The sequence below is a fragment of the Ptychodera flava genome, chromosome 16, assembly GCF_041260155.1.
Source record: "Ptychodera flava strain L36383 chromosome 16, AS_Pfla_20210202, whole genome shotgun sequence".
Lineage (NCBI taxonomy): Eukaryota > Metazoa > Hemichordata > Enteropneusta > Ptychoderidae > Ptychodera > Ptychodera flava.
In genome coordinates this window covers 13,917,771-13,938,775 of record NC_091943.1, presented here as the reverse complement: position 1 = coordinate 13,938,775, position 21,005 = coordinate 13,917,771, and the positions used below count along the sequence as shown (strand labels likewise).

At 36.5% G+C, this 21,005-nt stretch overlaps 1 protein-coding gene across 1 annotated transcript; it reads left to right on the top strand.

Annotated features, from left to right (window-relative positions):
* Positions 1-1,187: 1,187 nt before the first annotated feature.
* Positions 1,188-20,234, top strand: LOC139114077 (tachykinin-like peptides receptor 86C). The gene is made up of 6 exons (XM_070675586.1): positions 1,188-1,337; positions 6,487-6,845; positions 9,188-9,589; positions 15,129-15,344; positions 16,059-19,068; positions 20,045-20,234. The coding sequence occupies exons 3-5, from the start codon at positions 9,566-9,568 to the stop codon at positions 16,245-16,247; spliced, it is 429 nt and encodes a 142-aa protein (XP_070531687.1). The 5' UTR covers positions 1,188-1,337; positions 6,487-6,845; positions 9,188-9,565; the 3' UTR covers positions 16,248-19,068; positions 20,045-20,234.
* The last annotated feature ends 771 nt before the right edge of the window (positions 20,235-21,005 follow it).

The following is a 21,005-nucleotide window of genomic DNA, read 5'->3' as shown; positions in this document are numbered from 1 at the left end:
TAAAGACGTATTCCCCTTGCCACATTACAACATTAAACAAACCGAGGCTTGGTCTGCAATGCCCTAATGCCAGCACTTGCAAATGCAGTAACATCCGAGTAATCGTCATACGGTTCAGGCGATTTACCCATACACGCATATCCCTCACTTGTTATAGGAAACCCTGTCCAGTTCTGGCCGTTCCAGTATGCATTGACTGTTTGATTGCGTTGTCGCAGACACTTGCTTTGATTCCTTACAGCGAATTTGGGCTTCGGTTATATCAGTCTGTTTACACGGTGTTTTTTCCTCACCAGGTAGACATATAGCTAGAGTCACTCCGGCGAGAAACTTCGACATGGGGGCCCAGGCGTGTTCAATCATATTAAAACGACTATGACCAGGTGCATAACAAGTGAGAATAAAGACATCTAGTGGTTAGATCAGACGCTTATAAATAGCACCTTTTAAAAAATAATACTTTTTGTCTTTGAATAATTCGATGAATGAAAGGTTTAGGATACAATGTTACTATCGGTAAATTGTGTTTGGGGAACGAACAAGATGGAAACAGTTACAAATTTGTTGGCACGAGTGTGCAGTTTTTCTTTAATTTAAAATAAACACACAAAAACTTGTGATCACAAAATAAAAGTGTGAAAGTGAAGTTCACTAAATGAATGGAGGTCAAACCCCTCCCCCCTAAACGAATGAATTCGCTTTTTGAACTTCTGCGACAATCTGAGGCGGTCTCTAAGGTAGGCCTACCATATTTAGCACAGATAAACTTTGAACCTTAGTGATCATGTGGTATCAGTATTGTTGTATCTCAAGGCCTCTATGACCTCTCCCAAAAGGTCAGAAGATACTAAACAATGACGTCATTTTACTAAAAATAAAGTACAAAGCGTCGTTCGGAAAGTCGCCTTAAAATGCATAAATATCACGGCAACAGTATTCTATTTGATAAAGGGATACATAGTTTCAAGTTTCGTGATATATTTTTTCCTTCTAAACCACAAAACATATTCTAAATCAGGCTTTTCAAACACGTTCACGGAGAGCAAAATAGTACATCCGCCATGTTCAGTTCACTTTGGTTGTTCCAGCTGTTGTATGTCGGCTCTATAAAAGAATTAACGAGACACATACAAAACATAAATACAAATATGTTGACATTTCCCAGAAGATTGAAAACGAGGCTCTACAGCATAATTACGTATGCAATTTTACGACTCAGTTTCTCGAGTGATTTCGCTTGATGAACACGTAAGGAGACATCCTATGATTTTACATAGTCAGCGTCTAATACAAACCGACGTATTCTTATTCAACACGGAGTATCCTAAGTCTTGAAGGTAAGAGAACATCTTCAGAAGGGTATATAATATTTTGTAGACCCAACACTACTTGCACGTTCAGATGTCGATGAAGGTCTATTCCGAAATTGGAACTACTGTCAGCATGTTCACACGGATGGGATTTACAAAGTAACGTGGCGGGTTGAATCTTTGCGTCTTCAAGATTGGCCTTCTTCTCGACAACCACCCTCGAGTATCGGCGTTGGTTTCTGATTCTCTTTCAAGTCACCACTTAATTTATTGATCACAGCAAGCGTCGACTAGCTGCGAATTATATGAATTTTTTCCATGATTTCATTTTTTAAACCAACGTTGGTTCGTGTTAATGAGCTGACTGAAGGACATGCATAGACGTATCGCTGCTGCCTCATTTGGACCACGACTACATATTTTAACCAGTTCAATAATAAACTTTGCCGCACCCGTAAAATGGCGCACCATAGAAAGGACAAACAAATCAGTATTCCGTGCACGTATGCATTGTAATCATCAAAGAAACGAGCATGTTGCCATTTACTTGAATGCATCCACACGATGGACGACAGTAAGTTATCGAAATCTTCATCTTCTCTGTCACATGATTTTTTAAATGGCGGAAACATCTAAAATGATGGCAGAACGTTTGGATTTACATGCCACTTTCGACGCTTATGACAGTGTTATACACTTTTTCAGTCTTTAATGAGTCTTATTCAAAGAAAACTCTTTGAAAACTGAGAATATTTTGAGATCGGTTTATTTGACATTCGAAGCTGTTTGGGCTTTAAGGAGCGTTGAGTAACAACAGCCCGCGAGTAGACCGGCAATTTTTTCTTATGCCTCCATCAAAATAATATACTTCCTACCCTCTCAGACCACAAAGTTTTGATGAAACCCCTACTTAGACAATGATAATGCGAATGCTTGTATTTGACAGAAGAACAGAAGTCAAATATCAAGTCTGTGAGCCGGATCCATGAATATATAGACACAAATGATGCGAATTTTGAACAATGCTATGCTACAGTATAGCTTCAAACTTAAGCTAATCTAACATCAAGACATGTAAGTGGAAGCGCTCTTTTCTCCCTTGTGTGTTTTAAATGAAAGTATCAAAATATGACATGATGAATTCATGATGTATTGATCATACAAAAGCGTAACAGAACAAAGCTACTTAAATTTAACATATAGGCTCACGCAAAGTCTTTTAAATTCGTCGATTGCATGATTTTCTCGGGGAATGGCTGATGAATGAGTAGTATTTTACAACAACAGTGGCCTCATTAAGTGTCATTGATGTTGATGCATGGTTATTCAAATTCCAATGTCGATGAATATAATGTCAAATTCTTTTCTTAGTTTAATTTGATCTTCGTTCGTGAGTTTTGATGTATGAGTTAACTGGATCGTAATTTGAGAAGGCGGTTGAATGCATCACGCCAAAGGGCGAGGAAAGGGCTTGCCGCTTAATATCAAGCCAAAGCTCATAAAATTGTGTTTACTTTTAAACTGGCCATGCCGGTAAACAACGTGGCAGTTCAACCGGTGTATAATCTTCAAAAGATTTTTATTAATATTAAGTGAAGACTGCTGCCAGAATAATCACTCTCTCAAGGAAATTCACACATATTTCACCAATCCTTCAGGGTCTACATTGGTTGCCAGTCCGCTTCAGGATAAATTACAAGATTCTTCTACTTACATACAAAGCTCTGCATAATAAAACCCCCGGGATATATTTGTGATTTAATTAAGTCATACAATCCTCAACGTTCTCTCCGGTCGGCGAACAAGGGCTTGTTGGCCACAACAACATACAACATCAAGACATATGGCAGTAGCGCTTTCTCTAATTGTGCTCAAAACTGTTGATGACTTACTGCGAGACACATCTTTTCAAACTAGCTTACTGTGCGGAACAATTCTTCTAAGCACCATTGAAAAGATTTTTTCTTGGATTCTGACGCTATATAAATTGTGTTTGAGTGATTGATTGACACCGGTTGAACCGGATTTTGGCGTGTCCCCGCTCTCTCTCTCTCTCTCTCTCTCTCTCTCTCTCTCTCTCTCTCTCTCTCTCTCTCTCTCTCTCTGACTTCAATAGTTGTTGCAGTAGTTGGACTATCTTTGAAACGTTTCTTTATCATAATTAGGCAAATCCTTCGAAACATTTATGCTGACAAGAATTTCAAAGAAGGCTTTGCCGTCTAGGAAAAACCGAGACAGACAATGGGTGACTTCCCGTTTAGTCTTGCAATGCTTCTGTGAAATGTTCTTTGAAGCTTTAAATGTATACTGTCACCTGTGCCAATTTTGCCACAGTTACCAGGAAAAGAGAATATATAACCAATTAAGATTTTAAGCGGGTGGCCGCTTTTCAAAAACAGCGCCCTCACATGGGCATGTTTGATACCAAGGAACCTACCTTTGACCATATATGGCCATACTTAGATTACAGGTGACTGTATACATTTAAAATTTTGTAACCATTGAATCAAACATCACCTTCACGGGGAGTCGTCACTGTTGCATTCACCGTGATTTGGAAAGGTTTGTAATATTTCGGTGTTTATATATCACAAAGGAAAGAAGTTGATAGAGCTTAAGTGGTTTACGTCCGAAGCTCTTAATTAAAATCCTGTATTCGAATATTCATGATAGCAAACACGAACATCAGGCGAAATGAGTATATAACATAAGAGACAAATCAAACCGAGAATGAAAAGTACATTTAGGGACTGGACATAAATTACAGGGGGGGTGGGCCGGTGTTTTTTGGGGGTGGGTCGCCATTTTTCGCGCAAGCATTTTTGAAGGGTCATAAAATTTTGTGCAAGCCTATGGGGGAGGGTCACCTTTTTTCATGCATCAAAGCTGAAATTGCATGTGCACGTATTGAAGAATATGGAATACTGAAAAAAGAAAAAATACCTCCTGGCACTTTCATTTTCTGCCATTATCATTTTCGGCTCGCCCTTTGGGCGCAAATTTCAGGTATAATAAACAATGTATTGATGATCCAAGCAGCCACATTAATTTAAATTGTCATTATTTCTACTTATTCAACTCCTCTATTGTGCATAACTGTCCCCTATAATGACTCTTTCAATAACAATTTGGGAGATCACTTATTTGACATCATTCTCCCATTGACAATACATTGGGTATAGGTCGGTGTCAAACGTTCATGTCGCTGTATGTACATTTTTTTATTTTTTGAGGACATTGACAGAATACAAACTATTCAGAATAGTGCATAGTGTCATCAATAACAACTGGAAGCTTCAGGTCGAACAACTTTTGAATAACAATTTTGGATCAGATAACCTATGAGTTATTTGTAGTTTCCTCATAGCCTACAATGTATAGTGAATCAACATTTTGGTGAAATTCCAAAATCAAATTTCTTGCACAACCATAGACTTGAAACCACTCTAGTCTAATCATGAATATTAATACTAATAATTAGGTGTACATAAATGCACAGGTTTACCTAGTTTTGTATTGGAAAAAATTATTCATAGTTTCATCATAGACTGCCATGTATAGTGAATCGACATTTCAGTGAAATTCCAAAATCAAATTTCTTGCACACCCATTGACTTGAAACCACTCTAGTCTAATCATGAACATTAATACCAATAATCAAGTGTACATAAATGCACAGATTTTCCTATTTTTGTATTTGAAAAAAATTATTCATAGGGTTTCATCATAGACTGCCATGTATAGTGAATCAACATTTCGGTGAAATTCCAAAATCAAATTTCTTGCACACACATGGACTTGTAACCACTCTAGTCTAATCAAGAACATAAATATCAATAATCAAGCATACATAAATACACAGATTTGCCAAGTTTTGTATTTTAAAAAAATTATTCATAGTTTCGTCATAGACTACAATGTATAATGGATCAACATTTTATGCGAAATTCCAAAAACAAAGTTCTTGTACACAGATGCACGTGTTACCACCCTCTTCTAATCAAGCACAATTATGTCAATTATTCAGGGTCCATATATGCACAAATAGTGCATATTTTTAATTCTAAAAAAATTTCTTACAGTTTTGTCATAGACTCCCATGTATGGTGGATCAACATTTTGAGCGAAATTCCAAAATCAAATATCTTGTTAACATGTGCACTTGTAAACAACCCATGCTAATCAAGTATATCTATATCAGTTATTAAACATCTATATATGAACAGATATTGCTAGTTTTATACTGGAAAATACACGTTCGTTGTTTTCTTATAGTCGACTACCATGTATAGTGAATCAACATTATCGATGAAATCTAAAAATTATATTTTTTGTACAGGCATGCACTTTTTACCTGCCACTTCAAGCAAAGTACATTTACATGAATTATCACACACATATGAAGTGATATTTTGTGGACAACACGTTATATCGGCCACATTTTGCCTTCCTTTTGGGAGGGCGACTTAAAAAGTATAGCAAGTCAGAAGGGGGTCTTGAACACATTGCGGGTTTGTTGAGGGGGTATTGAGTAACAGGGGAGGGTCACTTATTTTCATGCACGGATAAGGGGGAGGGTCACTAATTTTTGTGCATGAACTTTTGAAGGGTCACTATTTTTGATGCAGCGGTGTTTCGAAAAACACCGGCCCACCCCCCCCCCTGTAATTTATGTCCAGTCCCTTATATTGACTTCATTATATAAAATATACTGCATTCACCGGACATTGAAGGATTAGCGGTGTTAGCTGACCATAAACAATTAATTATTTAATAGACGAGTATGAGACGAAATTTAAAACTATTAAGCTCACCTTTGGCTTTTCTCTTACCAAAGTCCATAAAAACGTTATTGGTAAGTGTGGAGCGCTCTGTTTCTTTTTTGACAACGAGTACAGAAACCCTGTGCGAGCAAATTGTTTTCAAGACAACGGCTGGCCTTAGAGCTTAGACATTCTAACGTAAATGTGAAGTATACCAGAACAACGACGAACGCATGCGTTGACGATGATAGGTCACGCTATATATCCGCCAAAATATTGTTTCAAATTTCATTTTAGTGCAGCAATTTTTTTCTGTAGCAAATTTCACATATCTCTCTCTCTCTCTCTCTCTCTCTCTCTCTCTCTCTCTCTCTCTCTCTCTCTCTCTCTCTCTCTCTCTCTCTCTCTCTCAGGAATGACGAGTCCTGTTCCAACAATGATACATTTGACGCCAAGTCCGTCAACAGAACCAGATGATTACTTTGATAATGGACGTTACGAACTCGATACAATAGATGACAGTGTGGTCAAAATATTGACAGCAATATTCACTATTGGTGTTGCACTGTCTGTAGTGGAGAACATCGTTGTAGTTTTCGTTTTAACACATGCCAAGAAGGGGAAAACGTCTTTTAACCCTTTGATCTTTAACCTTGCTGTGTCTGATTGGACTCTTAGTCTTGTGTGCCTGCCGTTTCTATTTACGAGCACTGTCATGGGAGAGTGGGTATTTGGTTTCGCCATGTGTAAACTGGTCTCCTACTTGCATACGGTAAGTGTACGTCTATTTTTTCAAAGCCTAGGTGTAGAAACGATTTTTAGCCCAAGTGTGTAAACACGTGGGCTATTGTCATAGCGATGTCTGTCTGTCTGTCCGTGTGTGTGTGTGTGTGTGTCAATGTGTGTGTGTATGTGTGTCTGTCTGTCTGTCTGTTTACACGATAACTCAGAAACGCCAGAACGGATTCAAGTCAGATTTGGTACACAGGTACCATATGCTACTTGCAAGTTCTGATTAGATTTTGGTTAGTGTGGCTTGCATATTAATGAAGTTATGCAATATTGGTGTTTTCTGTATAATGGTTTCCCTATGGAGACGGTAATGACAGTGTAGACATATATCAAGAAGTACTGCACAAAATTTCATGAAACTTTTCACAGATGACAATCTTAGAACATTATGATGATATTGTGAGTGTCATGTAAATTATCTTCTCATTTACATATTTAATGAACTTGTTATTAGTGAGATAACTCTGAAATTTCAGCACCAAACTTGATGATACTTGCAACAAATATTGATCTGATATATATCTTATTATACTTAGAAGCATTAGGCAGTGTCAAGTTAATAAATAGCTCATTTGCATATTTTATGAAGGCTTGTAATTAGTCATATAACTCCGATATAACTTTACCAAATGTGATTAAATCTGCTGCAGATACTGATCCGACTGATATCTAACTGTAGTGTAAAGCATTTAGTAGTGTGAAATTAATTAAGGGTTGATTTGCATATTTAATAACCTTTGTAATTAGGTATATAACTCTGAAATTACGGCACCCAAGTCAGTGAAATTGGGTACAGATATTGTTTTGATAAATATCTAATTGTATTGCGAAGCATTTGGCAGTGTCAGTTAACAAATAGGTCATATGCATATTTTATGAAGTTTTGTAATTAGTGATATAACTCCAAAATACTGCACCAAATGTGATGAAATCTGCTGCAGATACTGATCCGACAAATATCTAATTGTGATGTAAAGCATTTAGTTGTGTGAAGTTAATTAAGGGTTCATTTGCATATTTAATGAACTTTGTAATTAGTGATATTACTCCAAAATTACAGCGTTAAATTTGATGAAACTTGAAACAGATGTTGATCTGATAAATATCCAATGGTACTGAGAAGCATTGAGCAGTGTCCAGTTAATAATTAGCTCATTTGCATATTTCATGAAGTCTTATAATTAGTCATATAACTCCGAAATAACTGCATCAAATGTGATGAAAACTGCTGCACGTACTGATACGACAGGTATCTGTGTTGTAAAGCATTTAGTAGTGTAAAGTTAATTAAGGGTTCATTTGCATATTAAATAAAGTTTGAAATTAGGTATATAACTCTGAAATTTCGGCACCAAAATTTTGTGAAAAGTTCTACAGATATTGATTTGATAAATATTTAATTGTGCTATGAATCATTGAACAGTGTCAAGTTAATTTAGAGTGTATTTGCATATTTAATGAACTTTGTAATTAGTGACATTACTTTACAATTACAGCATTAAATTAAATAAAACGTGCTAGAAATGTTGATCTGATGGATATCTAATTGTCCATAAAGCATTGAGCAGTGTCAAGATAATGAACAGCTCATTTGCATATTACATAAAGTTTTGTAATTAGTGATTAAACTCTGAGAGTACTGTGCGAACTTGAAAAAAACCTGCTACATACAGTGTTAACATATATCTCATTGCTCTGTGAAGCGCACTACTATTAATGAACCTGTTGTAAAACACGTTAGCATATTCAGTTCATATCTGGTCTTCTCCTCTTTCCATGTAGTGTCATTTACTCTTGTATCGTCCTGTCACAGGAACTCAGATAATGAACAAAAAAAGACATGAACAAAATACAAACTAATCAAATAATAAAGTTATATAGCCTAAAGGTGATCATGCGAAGTACACTTTACTTTGTAAAGAACCTTTTTTTCAATATATTTATGATTTATATATCCAGAAATATTGAGTTATTAATGACAGCAAAAACATTAATGTTGCTCTAATTGTTCTCCGTGAATATTCATTGCCATGCCTTGCCTTGTCTTGCATTGCAAAGCTGAAAAAGACTTTTGCCTTTATTTGAATTTCTACAATGTAACTGTGATGTTGTCTGATAAGTTTGAGAGAGAGACAAGAAAGAGTTCAGCAATTTCATGTCATTTCAAAGAATTTATATGACCATCATTCATTGCGATGAAACTACACATGGTTTAGTCAATGGTCTAATCAGTCCATGTTTAAAATCTGATGATACACAATTAACTATGCTAGATACTTCATTACATTTAATGCTAATGCTAATATTTAATTCTCCTTACAGGCATCCGAAATTGTCAGCATCTTCACTTTGGTAGCCATATGCATAGAGCGATATCGAGCAATAATGTATCCTTCGCTAACACAGGCGAAGAAATGGCACAGGATTATTACCATCATCCTAATCTGGATTGCAGCCCTTGTCATCTGCTGCCCCTACCCTATCTTAAACGAACTATATTATTACCCCCTTGTTGAGAACAGAACCGCAGCTGTGTGTGGCAATAGTTGGCCAATGGTTGGTGCGGTTGACGGTAGAAAGTGTACATGTGGATCGTCTTTCTGCTGATGTACATCGGACCCTTCTCATACTCGGAATTTGTTACTTGCGCGTTGTTGCCAGGCTGTGGTGTACAAGTTACCTGGATGTGCTGACAATAGAATGGAAGTACGATCCAAGCAAAAGGTATGTTCTAAACACCGTGCCATGATTACTTTTTTCTCTTCAAGAATATCCTACCTTCTCAGTTAAACTGAAGCCGACACTTTTCTAATCAGCAAGGAGACACATAGATTGTAGTTGTGCTTCTGCAACTGATCATAAAAACCAGTATTACAATAAAAGAACAACTAAAAAAGCGAAGTACTATTCTTCTCAGTATGGGGATGTCCCTGTCCAGCATTGCTGACTTATTTACAGTGATTTGCTTTGAAGCATTTGCATTAGACGAACGAGGCATATCGTCTATATCGAGGTGTTGCCAACACTGTCGGGTGCAATTAACAGCTAAGCGGTACCAGGAGTCGATCATAAAAAAAATCAACTCTGCAAAAGTTGAAACATTGTCTAGCAGACGGTCAGACCTAGTCTAAACAACACCACCACATATGTCCAAGCACTGTCCAAGTCTTATCACTTGCTTTCAGGTGTAGTTGTCTTGACTACATCTGAACTGCTGCAAGACAATGTTTAAACTTTGGCAGAGTTGATTTCACTGTGGTCGACTTGAATTACTGCTCAGCTGATAATTACACCTGACAGCGTTGGCAACACCTCTATTTAGACAATATGTCTACTTCGCGTAATGCCAATGCTTCAAAGCAAACCACTGTCAATTTGGTCATCAGGTACAATTGTATATCACGGTGTGCAAAGCTAATTTAGGATCCAGGTCACCGTCAGCAGTAGCTGACAGGTTCTGCCACATGTCCTGACAGCCTCCCTGCGATTAAAAGAAGCTTATGCATCACCAAAGGGTGTGCCTACAACATGATTTGCAAGCGCTTTGCTCCATCAGGGTAAAATTTTAACGTGACTATTTGTGTCAACAAATAGTCTTGCCAATTATGAACATTTTGCCCATCCTGTGTCTTCTGTAAAACGCAAATAAAATTCAGGCTTTTAAAAAATATTGATTTTCGACACTTTTAAATAAAACTAGAACATGGCGGTATAAGTTTTAATCACTTTATTATCATATTTAATTTGCCTTGAGGACATGGTTATTTACCCTTCTAAACATGCACCTCCTCTACTTGAAATGGATAGGAAAGCTAAAAAAGTCGCTCTGCCCTCTTAGAAATTTTGATTAATTCTTTTACACGAACTTTGACTTCGCCTTCATCACCAAATGGCAATATTTCAAATGCACACAAAGTAGATTTGGCAATCATTTGATAGCTAGCATGATTGCAGAAGCCCTAACACCAGTTTAAATATGTAGCAAAAAATGTAGCAGACAGGGCTGAGTCTTCACTAGTTGCAGTAGTTAAGTAGTTACAACAACTCCGTATGGCCAATTCCGTGAGCGGCTTATTCTATGCTAGCGATACCCACTGGGCTCATATCTTACCGTGACAAATATTACTGAACGTCATAAAGTTAAAAGAGATCAACACTGCAGCTGAAAATTATAACCTTCATAGCACTAATGAAGACAAGCCTGTAAAAGCAATAAAGTTTAACATGAAGACAAGTAAGCAGATGGCAAGCTTGCAAAACACTGTAAATGGTATTGTACTGACAGTGTCCAGTGCATCCGCAGCTCCTCGCCGGGGTCTAAGAGCTGACTGTGCAGTTGTTGAACTTGTCTTGACAATATTCAACCTCTACAATGACAGGATTCTTGCAAATAATATTACAACGCTCATTGGTTTACCCATGTACCAAGTTAAGAACGTAGAGGGAGTGTGCTCTAATGATTGAGTGTATTTAGATCAGGGCAGACACTGCTGGGACATTAACATCGATGAGGGCAAGGGAGGCATATTTTTGGAGGGTTTGCCTATGGTTGTCTGCTTTGTCGCTGGTCTTATTACTACCAAACATATTAAATAGGGAGGAATATATATTTGCACACGAATATAGAAGATGACTATAGTGGTGCCCTAGATGAGCAAAGTGAAGAAATGACTTGGGAAGTTCACCATAGCCTAACAGTTGATAGGGATAACTACTTTACCAAAGCTTGTAAAACAGTGAGGTTTTGGCCAGGAAGGCATTGGCATAGCACAATAGCCCTGAGAAATTTTCAGATCAGAGTGAAAGGCTGACAAAAGATACAGAAAGGCATTACCGAGCCTTTGAAAAAAATAACAAACTATACTAAGGCGTCTGATGAAAAGCAGCAAAGGCTTCATGATTGGAGAAAACAGAGGCTGTGTACCCTAGGGGCGACTGGGAGGAACTTAGTGTGACGACAACTTTCAGCCTTGTGTGGAAGCCAGTGAAATCGACTAATGGCGAAGCCAAAATTTGCAGTGTGTTATACTCATTCTCCTATTCAAAAGAAACACAAGCTCATTTGTATAATTGATGGACTTGCTATAGATAAGATTTATATTGATTGAATATTATAAATGCATTGATATATGGAGAACCGAATGTTGTGTGAGAAGAATCCATCAAGGCCTGTAAGAATGGTATAAATGTTATTTTGTGCATCAAACTATGGTGTTGCAGGCTAAGCAGGGTAGACTGGAATGTAAGAGTCCTTATGGGAAATCAAGATCAATTGTGTGATTATAATTGTACACCAATCTTCTTAGTTTTGTCAAAGAATGACAAAAGAGGAACTTTTCAAATGAATGTAATTCATTTATGTTTTCAGAATGAGGGTGATGGACTATTGCAAGGATATTGAGTGCTTCAGTAAATTCACGATATGGGAAATAGGGTTATATTCCAGGCACATGGTTATCTGTATGTTGAAACATGAGTCTCTCTGGCTAAGAAGCAAATGTTGCTCAGTGTAATACAAGTGGCGTTACGAGAGTGGCCCTACAACTTTACTAGCATAAGTAGCGTAACTAGAGACTAACGAATGTTGTTCAGCCATGGAGGCATACTTTTTTGAGTTTACTGACATCAAACTGAACAGAACAGGTTCGAACTGGTCAGCTATTCCAGAGCAGGACATATCATTTTGATTCTATGAAGGAGCATGATATTTTTTTAAATTAGGTTTCGCGGTAAACAGGAAAACTCTCCCATCGCGTTTTGGACTTCCGCTTAAGGCTGAATGTATTCGTCTGTCTGATTTATTTTTAAATCAGCTGTAATGTTTCCGTAGAGTTTCTTTGCATTTTTTTTCAAATGATACTTCCTTCGTTGTTGATGATAACAGAATATACCTTTGTTAAACTGCTTTTCGGAATAATATTTATCTGCTCTAAAACGTTCCCAGTTACAATGAAAGAAAATTAAGTTAATCTAAAATTTATTTACATCATAAATCGCATTTTGGTAGGCAAAGTACATTGTTAGTCTGTGTCTGTGGTCCCTATAATGCCCATTGTCTAGTCTACCTTTGTGAACACTACCTATCTGACTTATAGATTGATATATGGCGGGTGCAATGTGTGGGGCAGGATGCGCTTACTATTTTCGAAACACCTGACATCGCTTCTTGGTCTTCTGGCCAGAGGTCCATATATCTTTCTTTCATGAATATGACATTGTTTGTGTACTGTCTATTTACTGTCTGTTCTGTGCTGTTTTGTGTCTATGTTTACAACTATTGTCTTACGAATTCTGACTTACAGTCATTGGATTATGGATTGGTATGATTGCGATTATTTGAGAAAACCCCTATGGGCATGTGCGATGGATATGTTAGCTGTGTCGGTAACTAGTCTTTTACCTACCAACAGCTCACTTAAAATGCCCCTTGTTCATAAACGTGTCAATACAGAATTGCAGCTTCATGGAAAACCTTCTCTTCGATAGCAAAATAGCTTGTAATCGTAGTTTTTGTTCAACATTTCAACACTGTCAGCTTTGCTTGTGTTTGCTGCATGGCCATTAAATTAGGGAGAAGGGAAAAACAGTCTTAAGCTCGTGTAATCCAGAACGTCTTAACGCTTTATTCAATATTTTGGTACTAGTTGTCATATCCCAAAGACAAATTTTTCTCCACACAGGTTCAAAAATACATGTATTCAAAATCCTAGGAACGTAAATATGCACATTTTCGTACCTATCTCTTCCTGTATGTAACTATACTTTAATCAAAAAACTAAAATTTACTACCTCATAAACTCTCTTCAAATTAACAAAGTAATCATAAATGCGGTACAGTTTTATGGAAAATCTTGCACACACTGTTGTGCTAGATATGGCCAGCCGATATTGATGACGCTACCACTAAGATGCTTACACTTCGATGTCAGTCTAATGGCTTTCCTTCTGCTTCTGTGGCACGAAGGGTTTCAGTTCTAATTTTCAGTATGACCAATTGTGCGTACAACAGATAGAAAAGAATTTATACATCCCTCCTATTCTAATCGTTCTTATCGAAATCTAAAATCTCCGAAATCTTGAAGTGTCATGTCATGAACCGCCTTAATTTCTAGTGTATCAGACCATTGTCGGTACACCAGATGGTCACATGTTCCAATTTTGCTCATGCTCTCAGCAAAATCAACATTCCATAGGTCTTTCAAACCATATAGTGCCATCTAACTAGTTACCCCTTCCCCTTCCAGCAATTACATTATTGCAGAAGGCCTCAATATTAACATCGTTATCAACATTTGCACGTATCTCTTCTAGCGGCACTGACACAAACTGGGTGGACAAACAGATAATTTAGGATTTTGTTCAGTGTTGTTACCATTTGTCCATGGTGGAAAACATTGACAGAAAACCAGAGAAAACGGTCCCGCTCCGAGAACAGCCCCGAGACGGGACGGTGTCTTTTGGCACGCGTATACGCCAGTCACCTAGGCGACGGTAATCCGCACCACTTATCACCATCGAGAAGGTACTCCTCCCCCTATACCACTGGCGATCCCGCCCTCAAGGCACTACGTCATTCGACCAAGCATTGTTATTGTAATTTCCTGCATAAAATTAACAGCGAGGTCAACCGGTCAAATCCTCTTGGCATTTCCTGGCATGATTGTTGGCACACCAGATGGTCAGATGTTCAACCTTTACCCATGCTCTCAGCTCTATCAACATTCCACAGGTCTTTCAAACCATCTAGTGCTATGTCTCGAACCTCCTTGTATCGGAACATTTATAATACATCAGATTGTAAGAATTTCCATCGTTGTTCTTTTTTTTTACAACTATGAAAATCTCCAAGTTCTTGAAAACCATACAGATATACATGAAGGACTGGTGTAAACGTGCCGGCTGTCATAGTCCATAAAGTCAAGTGCAATTGTCCCTAGGCTCAAACAGATAAAGAAAGGGGGGTCATATTTGAATGCTTATAACACTAATAATAGTTTCCATTTGACCACATGCTCAATATGGCATTTGACTACTGTTAAGTGTGTAATCATTAAATATTCCTGCGTAGATGTAAACTGTTAAATGTTGACGTATCTATCGATTCAATTGCGGTGTTTTTAGTAAAAGGAAGTAGAAACTGTAAAATGCGTTTTGATCAGAAAATTGAAATACAAAATTACTTGCCAGAATGTGCAGGACTATATATTGCCTCTTATATTTTTTACCAACGAGACTTACATTTACATTATTTTTTCTATTTTAGGCAATAACCAGCATCCTGTTTGCTGTGACGATGTTCGCCATTGCTTGGCTTCCTGTACACCTCTTCAGAATGGTGGTACTCACCCACAAAACAGAATTCTTAGCAACTCATCCGATGGAAGTTAACATAATAAGAGCGTGCGGATACATTTGGTTGATCATATCAGATGCCGTGTTCAATCCAATCATATATGCTTTCATCAGTAAGAGTTTCAGGGTAAATATCGCATGCATCATTGTATATTCAAGTATACATTTGGTGATATAAATAAAATGATATCTATTTGAAAAATCTGAATACCATTTTGAAAGTTTGTTAACAACCAGATGTAGTAATATCAAAGGGTCATGCACCTTGTAATTTTCCCTAGATATCAAAACCGAGTTAAGCAAAATATAGAAAGTAACAGTTTAATGAGCTTCTTCGAATCAATTTTGAAATTCATTTTAGGATAGAAAATGTGGACTAATTCATTGAAAATGTCGAAAGCAAAGCTGCTGTTTAATTTTATCACAAATAAGTGCACTTGCTTTACTTTTCAGTGACTATGAGAGAATTTAGAAAAGCCCATGCTTACATCGTCCAAAGACCTCTATCTTAGGGAGAGAAATGACAACCCAACGCTTCCTTTCCATAGTCAATCATGACCTGCGATACGACAGGTGTACAGAAAATGTTTATATGAGTTTAAAGACGGGTGCAGCAAATTTTGAAACTGCACCCACTCACATGTAAGCATGTAAAATGTCACGTTTATCCTAAAATTGTGATGATCTTCTCCAGGAATTTCCTTCTGTGTTACCCTCCAGACAGATTTTTGTCCTGACAGAACTGCAAACTGTGATCATCTTTCACTACATAAGACATTTATCTAAAATACTTTACCTGACACTCATTAATGCCAGCATTTTGGTTCTCTTCTTTTCCCAGCGTGACTTCTATCGCACATGCTTATCTTGTCGACGATTACTAAAGCGACAGGACAGGGAACCAACCATGCACAGCCAAAGTCTTGAGGAACGTCGTCGTGTCACCGAGAGCCTATCCACCGACAAAACTAAATTACATCATTCTCAATTGGAAGCCTTGGTTCCAGAGACGGAAGCAACGACAATGTAACAATCTATGTCACCTGAAAGACAAACAAAATTCATGATTCCATGATTGTAACTCGATCCGCTTTGAAATGTCGTGTTGATGACGTATATACAACTTAGTGTTGATGATTCATTACCACAATTGTGTTTTGGTCGTTGAGAGAGTTTTTCTCTGATAACCTAGTTCGTAAATTAACTTGCAACAGGCAAATTTTCCGGCTCTACAAGACTTATATGAGTTTTGAAAGTATTACTGTGTCATCGAACCTTGTTTTATGTGGTTAACGATCTTCAGTATATATAGTATGATAACGTTTAAAAAGTCCCCTCAAACATGGTTACAAAACACACCAATTTACTGTGGGTGTCAATGTCAATTTTCGAGGGATAAATTAAATGTAACAATTTTGTCACGATCGTATGTGTCCTGACAGGACCACAAACTGTGTCAATGTCAATTTTTGAGGGATACAATTCAATATAGCAATTTTGTCACGAAAGTTTTGATTCCCATTACACAGACTTACTACGTCTGCTGGTTTTGCTCAATTTTGGCTATAATTACAATGCAAAATAAAATAAGATGTTTATTATATGTATGACCAGCAGCCATTTTCTTTCAAGAAAGTCCTCCAAACAATTGATTCACTGTCTAGAGTCACCGGTCACCACATGAAAAAATCTGAACACTTTATTCAATCTTAGCAAATGGACAATGATGTGGTAAATATGGATGTCAATTTATTCAATTATTAAATGTATATGTCTATCTAATAGTGATTTTGTTACGAGATTTTCATTATTAGTACCTTCAGTTAGACATTTCTGAATTCATTTTGTTATAATTAGGGCAAGGCAATTTGCCAGGCCACATCATATAGCGTGCTAATTTGTATGATAAATATGGTTACCGACGGGTAACTTTACTTCAAAGTTTTCGTTTCCAGGGCAATCATACATTATTCATTTTTTGAAACGTGTACGATAATAGCGCATGACGAAACATGTATTTCGTCCTACGATGCCGTACTATCTGTCGGAGTATTCTAATTCCCTTGGGTTTCTTTCCCATTTTTGCAGAGCAATTACGCTTCTTATTTTGTTATGAAAATAGTTGAAAGTAAATAAAAGTTTGCGTAAAGATAAAATCCTTTCAATTTGAGGCACTTGCAAACATGGTGTTACTATGTGCTACTATGTATAAGAACGCACTAGTTTGTTTTGTATTACTGTTATGACTTAGAATTAGCGAAGTATGTGTCATTTTTTGTTAAATCTTATTTTTTATTAAATTTTATCACGTGTTTTACAACAGGTTCATTAATAGTAGTACGCTTCACAGAACAATCAGATATCTGTTATATCATTACATGTAGGTTTCACCACCTTTGGCACAGTACTCTCGGAGTTTAATCACCAATTACATGACTTTATATAATATGCAAGATGATGGATAGACATACTTACGAACCGGGCATCTTCCATCTGTTTGAACTAAATTTTAGTGTATTTTATCCTTTTCTTTATTTTCTTGTCTCTAGTGGCTGCTTGATGGCGCTGTTGATGAGCAAATAATATAAAATAAAATTTGATGGATAGACAATACCTCCGCTGCACGATGTACTTGGGCATAAATCCCGTTATTTGTGAATAACCTTATATTAACATATTTCGATAAAACACGAGTCCAGAGAAGAGCAAAGTAGGCGAATGCAACCAGATCATACTTCGTCAGACAATGATGTCCATTTGAACAGAACCTACATCACGCTGACGTTTGATAAGCCAGATGTACCGGACGATGTATGAGACCCTTCCCTGACCTTTCCTGACTAAACCGGAGCTCGAAATAAAGGTGAAAATGTGGAGGAAATCATGCTCATAACGCTAAAGAACCCATTCAATTTCGTTTCGTGACTGTTATCTCTGAGACACTTACGAACCGGGCATCTTCCATCTGTTTGAGCTCAGTATTTATCACATTTAATCACAGCAACAGGAAAACCTGTTAAGCCATAACCAATGATGGAGACAAAACTTGATATCCATTTTATGTTGTACGTAGTATAGTTTACATGTTTAATCACTGTGATCGCAGTTTCTTCATTTCCGTATGCCTATCCATCATCTTGCAAGTGTTGACACCCGGATTTTTCATGGGCAAGTTGAATGTCGAAAGTTGCATATTTAATGAACAAGTCTTAGAATTATTGATAAAAACAACTTTTAAGGCAAGCAGTAATTAATCAAATAATTGTTTGCCATATGGTATATGCAATATTTATTACCATCACCACAATTAATGAAGTGGGAACTTAGAAGTTCGTTTGATATTATGTAATTAAAAAATGTCAAAAGATAGCGACAAGTTTCACACATTTACTTCTGCAAAAAGAAGTGTTTGTCTCGGGCGGATAATGAGTTTAATACATCTCTCATAAATTCGTGGATAACTTAGTTTTATTCAGTGAACATGATATCTATTTCGTTTTATTCAGTGTAATTTGTTCATGTTTTATTAACTTATATTTATCAAAAGGTAACAATAAAACGAATCTAGGGTCTGCAGACAATTTAATGACTGAAGCAGGTGCAAAATCACGCATAAACAGTTAGTCCCTAGGATATGAAATATATACAACCAGTAAAAATAAAAAGGCACATTAAAATGTACATATTTATATATGGAACATTCAATGTCCGTATGTATTATGTGCGTTTTCCTGGTGTTGGAAGAGATCGCGTTACTTTGATAATTTCCCAAGACCTGGACTCCCCGTCCTCCTTATTTTTGAAGGGAAGGAAGGAGTCATTTTATCATGTTGTGGTCTATTATCTTTAAGGTGGTTGGAAAGGCTAGAGCGTCAGTTATAAATTTCAACAAAACTATTAAGATATAAAAGTAGTCAACATTCTCTGTGGAATAAAAAAAACTAGACATTTGGGCACAAAGGCATTGCAGAGTTATAGCCTGTTAAAACTTCTGAAAAACTGACCAAATAAGAAGAAGTTGGGGAGTCCTTAGTGTATTAACTATGGTAGAGGTCCCCTAGCTTTTAATAAAATGTTTGAAAAGGGAAAGTCATTATTTGCTGTTTTTCAGGAAAGTTTGACAAGGCGGTGCTGGCATTCAGAGTGAGTGACTGCTATTGTAAATGCATTTTTAGATTCTTTGAGTGTCAAAGAGGTGTCAAAAGTGAGATTAACCAAAAAAACTGCTCTATGACTTCAAAAGAGGGGTGCAAATATGGCTCGTTTTCAACATTTTTGACAGAATAACAGTTTTCCTACATTAATTGTATACCAATTTAATCCAACTTTGAAATGAGATATGGACATGGAATTTTTACAGCCTATTAACAAGGCTACAGATAAGATTTGTACGGCACAATTTTCCTGTATTTGAAGTACTTTTTGAAAAATCATATTTTGAAATTTGAAAGAATTTTTAATAATTTTTTGATATATAAACCCATGTAAAATCATAAAAACAAATTTTATTTACAAATCCTGCCGTACAAATCTTACAATAAATAGTGTCAACATATTTATAACTAATTTGGTAATATTAATACTATCCAATTATTATTAAATTCAAATATGAAAAAAAAATATGAAAAATTAAATTTTAATATTTACTGGTGTCATATTTCAAGATCATGGCTGCAAATATACATTTTTTATATTCTATGGAGAAAATATTAACTAAGGGAGTTATCCTGAAAATTTGAACTAAATATCTTGATTCTAACACTTGAAACTTGACATTAACTCTGAGAAAAGAATTGGTGCAAAAATAGCCTTTCCAACCACCTTAAGTTCTTGTTCGAATTCACTGATTTGTAATTTAAGAGTCATATTCTTGCTGCTTTTTCAGTGGACAAAAAATTCTACAGATTGTCCTTTCATTCAATTGTATTATATGATTTGCATGGTTCTGAACACTTTATTTTCAAACACTTGAGGAAATAGAAATAAATTCGGCTTCCGGGCTAATTTTTATCTGTTTCATTAACGTCTTCCGATAAAATATTAGAGAAGAGCAAAGTATTCATTTGCAACCAGCTCCAACTGTGTTAGACAGTGGTGTTCATTAGGGCAGAGCCAACATTACGCAGACCTAACACACCCGTGTGAACAATACATGAAATCGTGCCCAATCTTTGCTGACTTAAGTCGTAGCTCGAAATAGAGAGCAAAGGAGAAGACGATGTCCAGAAAATATAGTTTATTAATATAAAACGCCTATTTCGCGTCCTATCGGGAATGTTTTCAATAGGGAACCTAACAACCGGATATCTCACATCATCTGTATATACTCAGCATTTTATCACAGCATCAGAAAGATCTGTCAAACCATAACCAATGACGAAGATAAAATTTTGTTACCATTTCGTCTTGTACATAGTTTGCATTTTATCGCAGAGATGAACAGTTTGCGTGAATCTTCATTTTCGTATATCTATCCACCATCTTGTAAGTTTTGACACCAGGATTTTCATGGGCAGTCAAAGTTGTATGTCGGGAGTTACATATTTAATGAACAAGTCTTAGAATTAGAGAAAACACAACTTTAAAATTCATGTCATCACAAAATCTCAAAAGACAGCAACACGTTTCACACATTTGTTCTTGTTAAGGTGGTTGGAAAGGCTATTTTTGCACAAATTCTTTTATCAGAGTTAATGTCAAGTTTCAAGTGTTAGAATCAAGATATTTAGTTCAAATTTTCAGTATAACTCCCTTAGTTAATATTTTCTCCAATGAATATAAAAATTGT

Bases quoted from the DNA above. Each gene is read 5' to 3' on its own strand.
- LOC139114077 (XM_070675586.1), top strand. From the start codon at position 9,566: ATGGAAGTACGATCCAAGCAAAAG. The intron at 9,590-15,128 runs GTATGTTCTAAA...TTTCTATTTTAG, and splicing joins AAGTACGATCCAAGCAAAAG to GCAATAACCAGCATCCTGTT. The intron at 15,345-16,058 runs GTAAATATCGCA...TTCTTTTCCCAG, and splicing joins TCATCAGTAAGAGTTTCAGG to CGTGACTTCTATCGCACATG.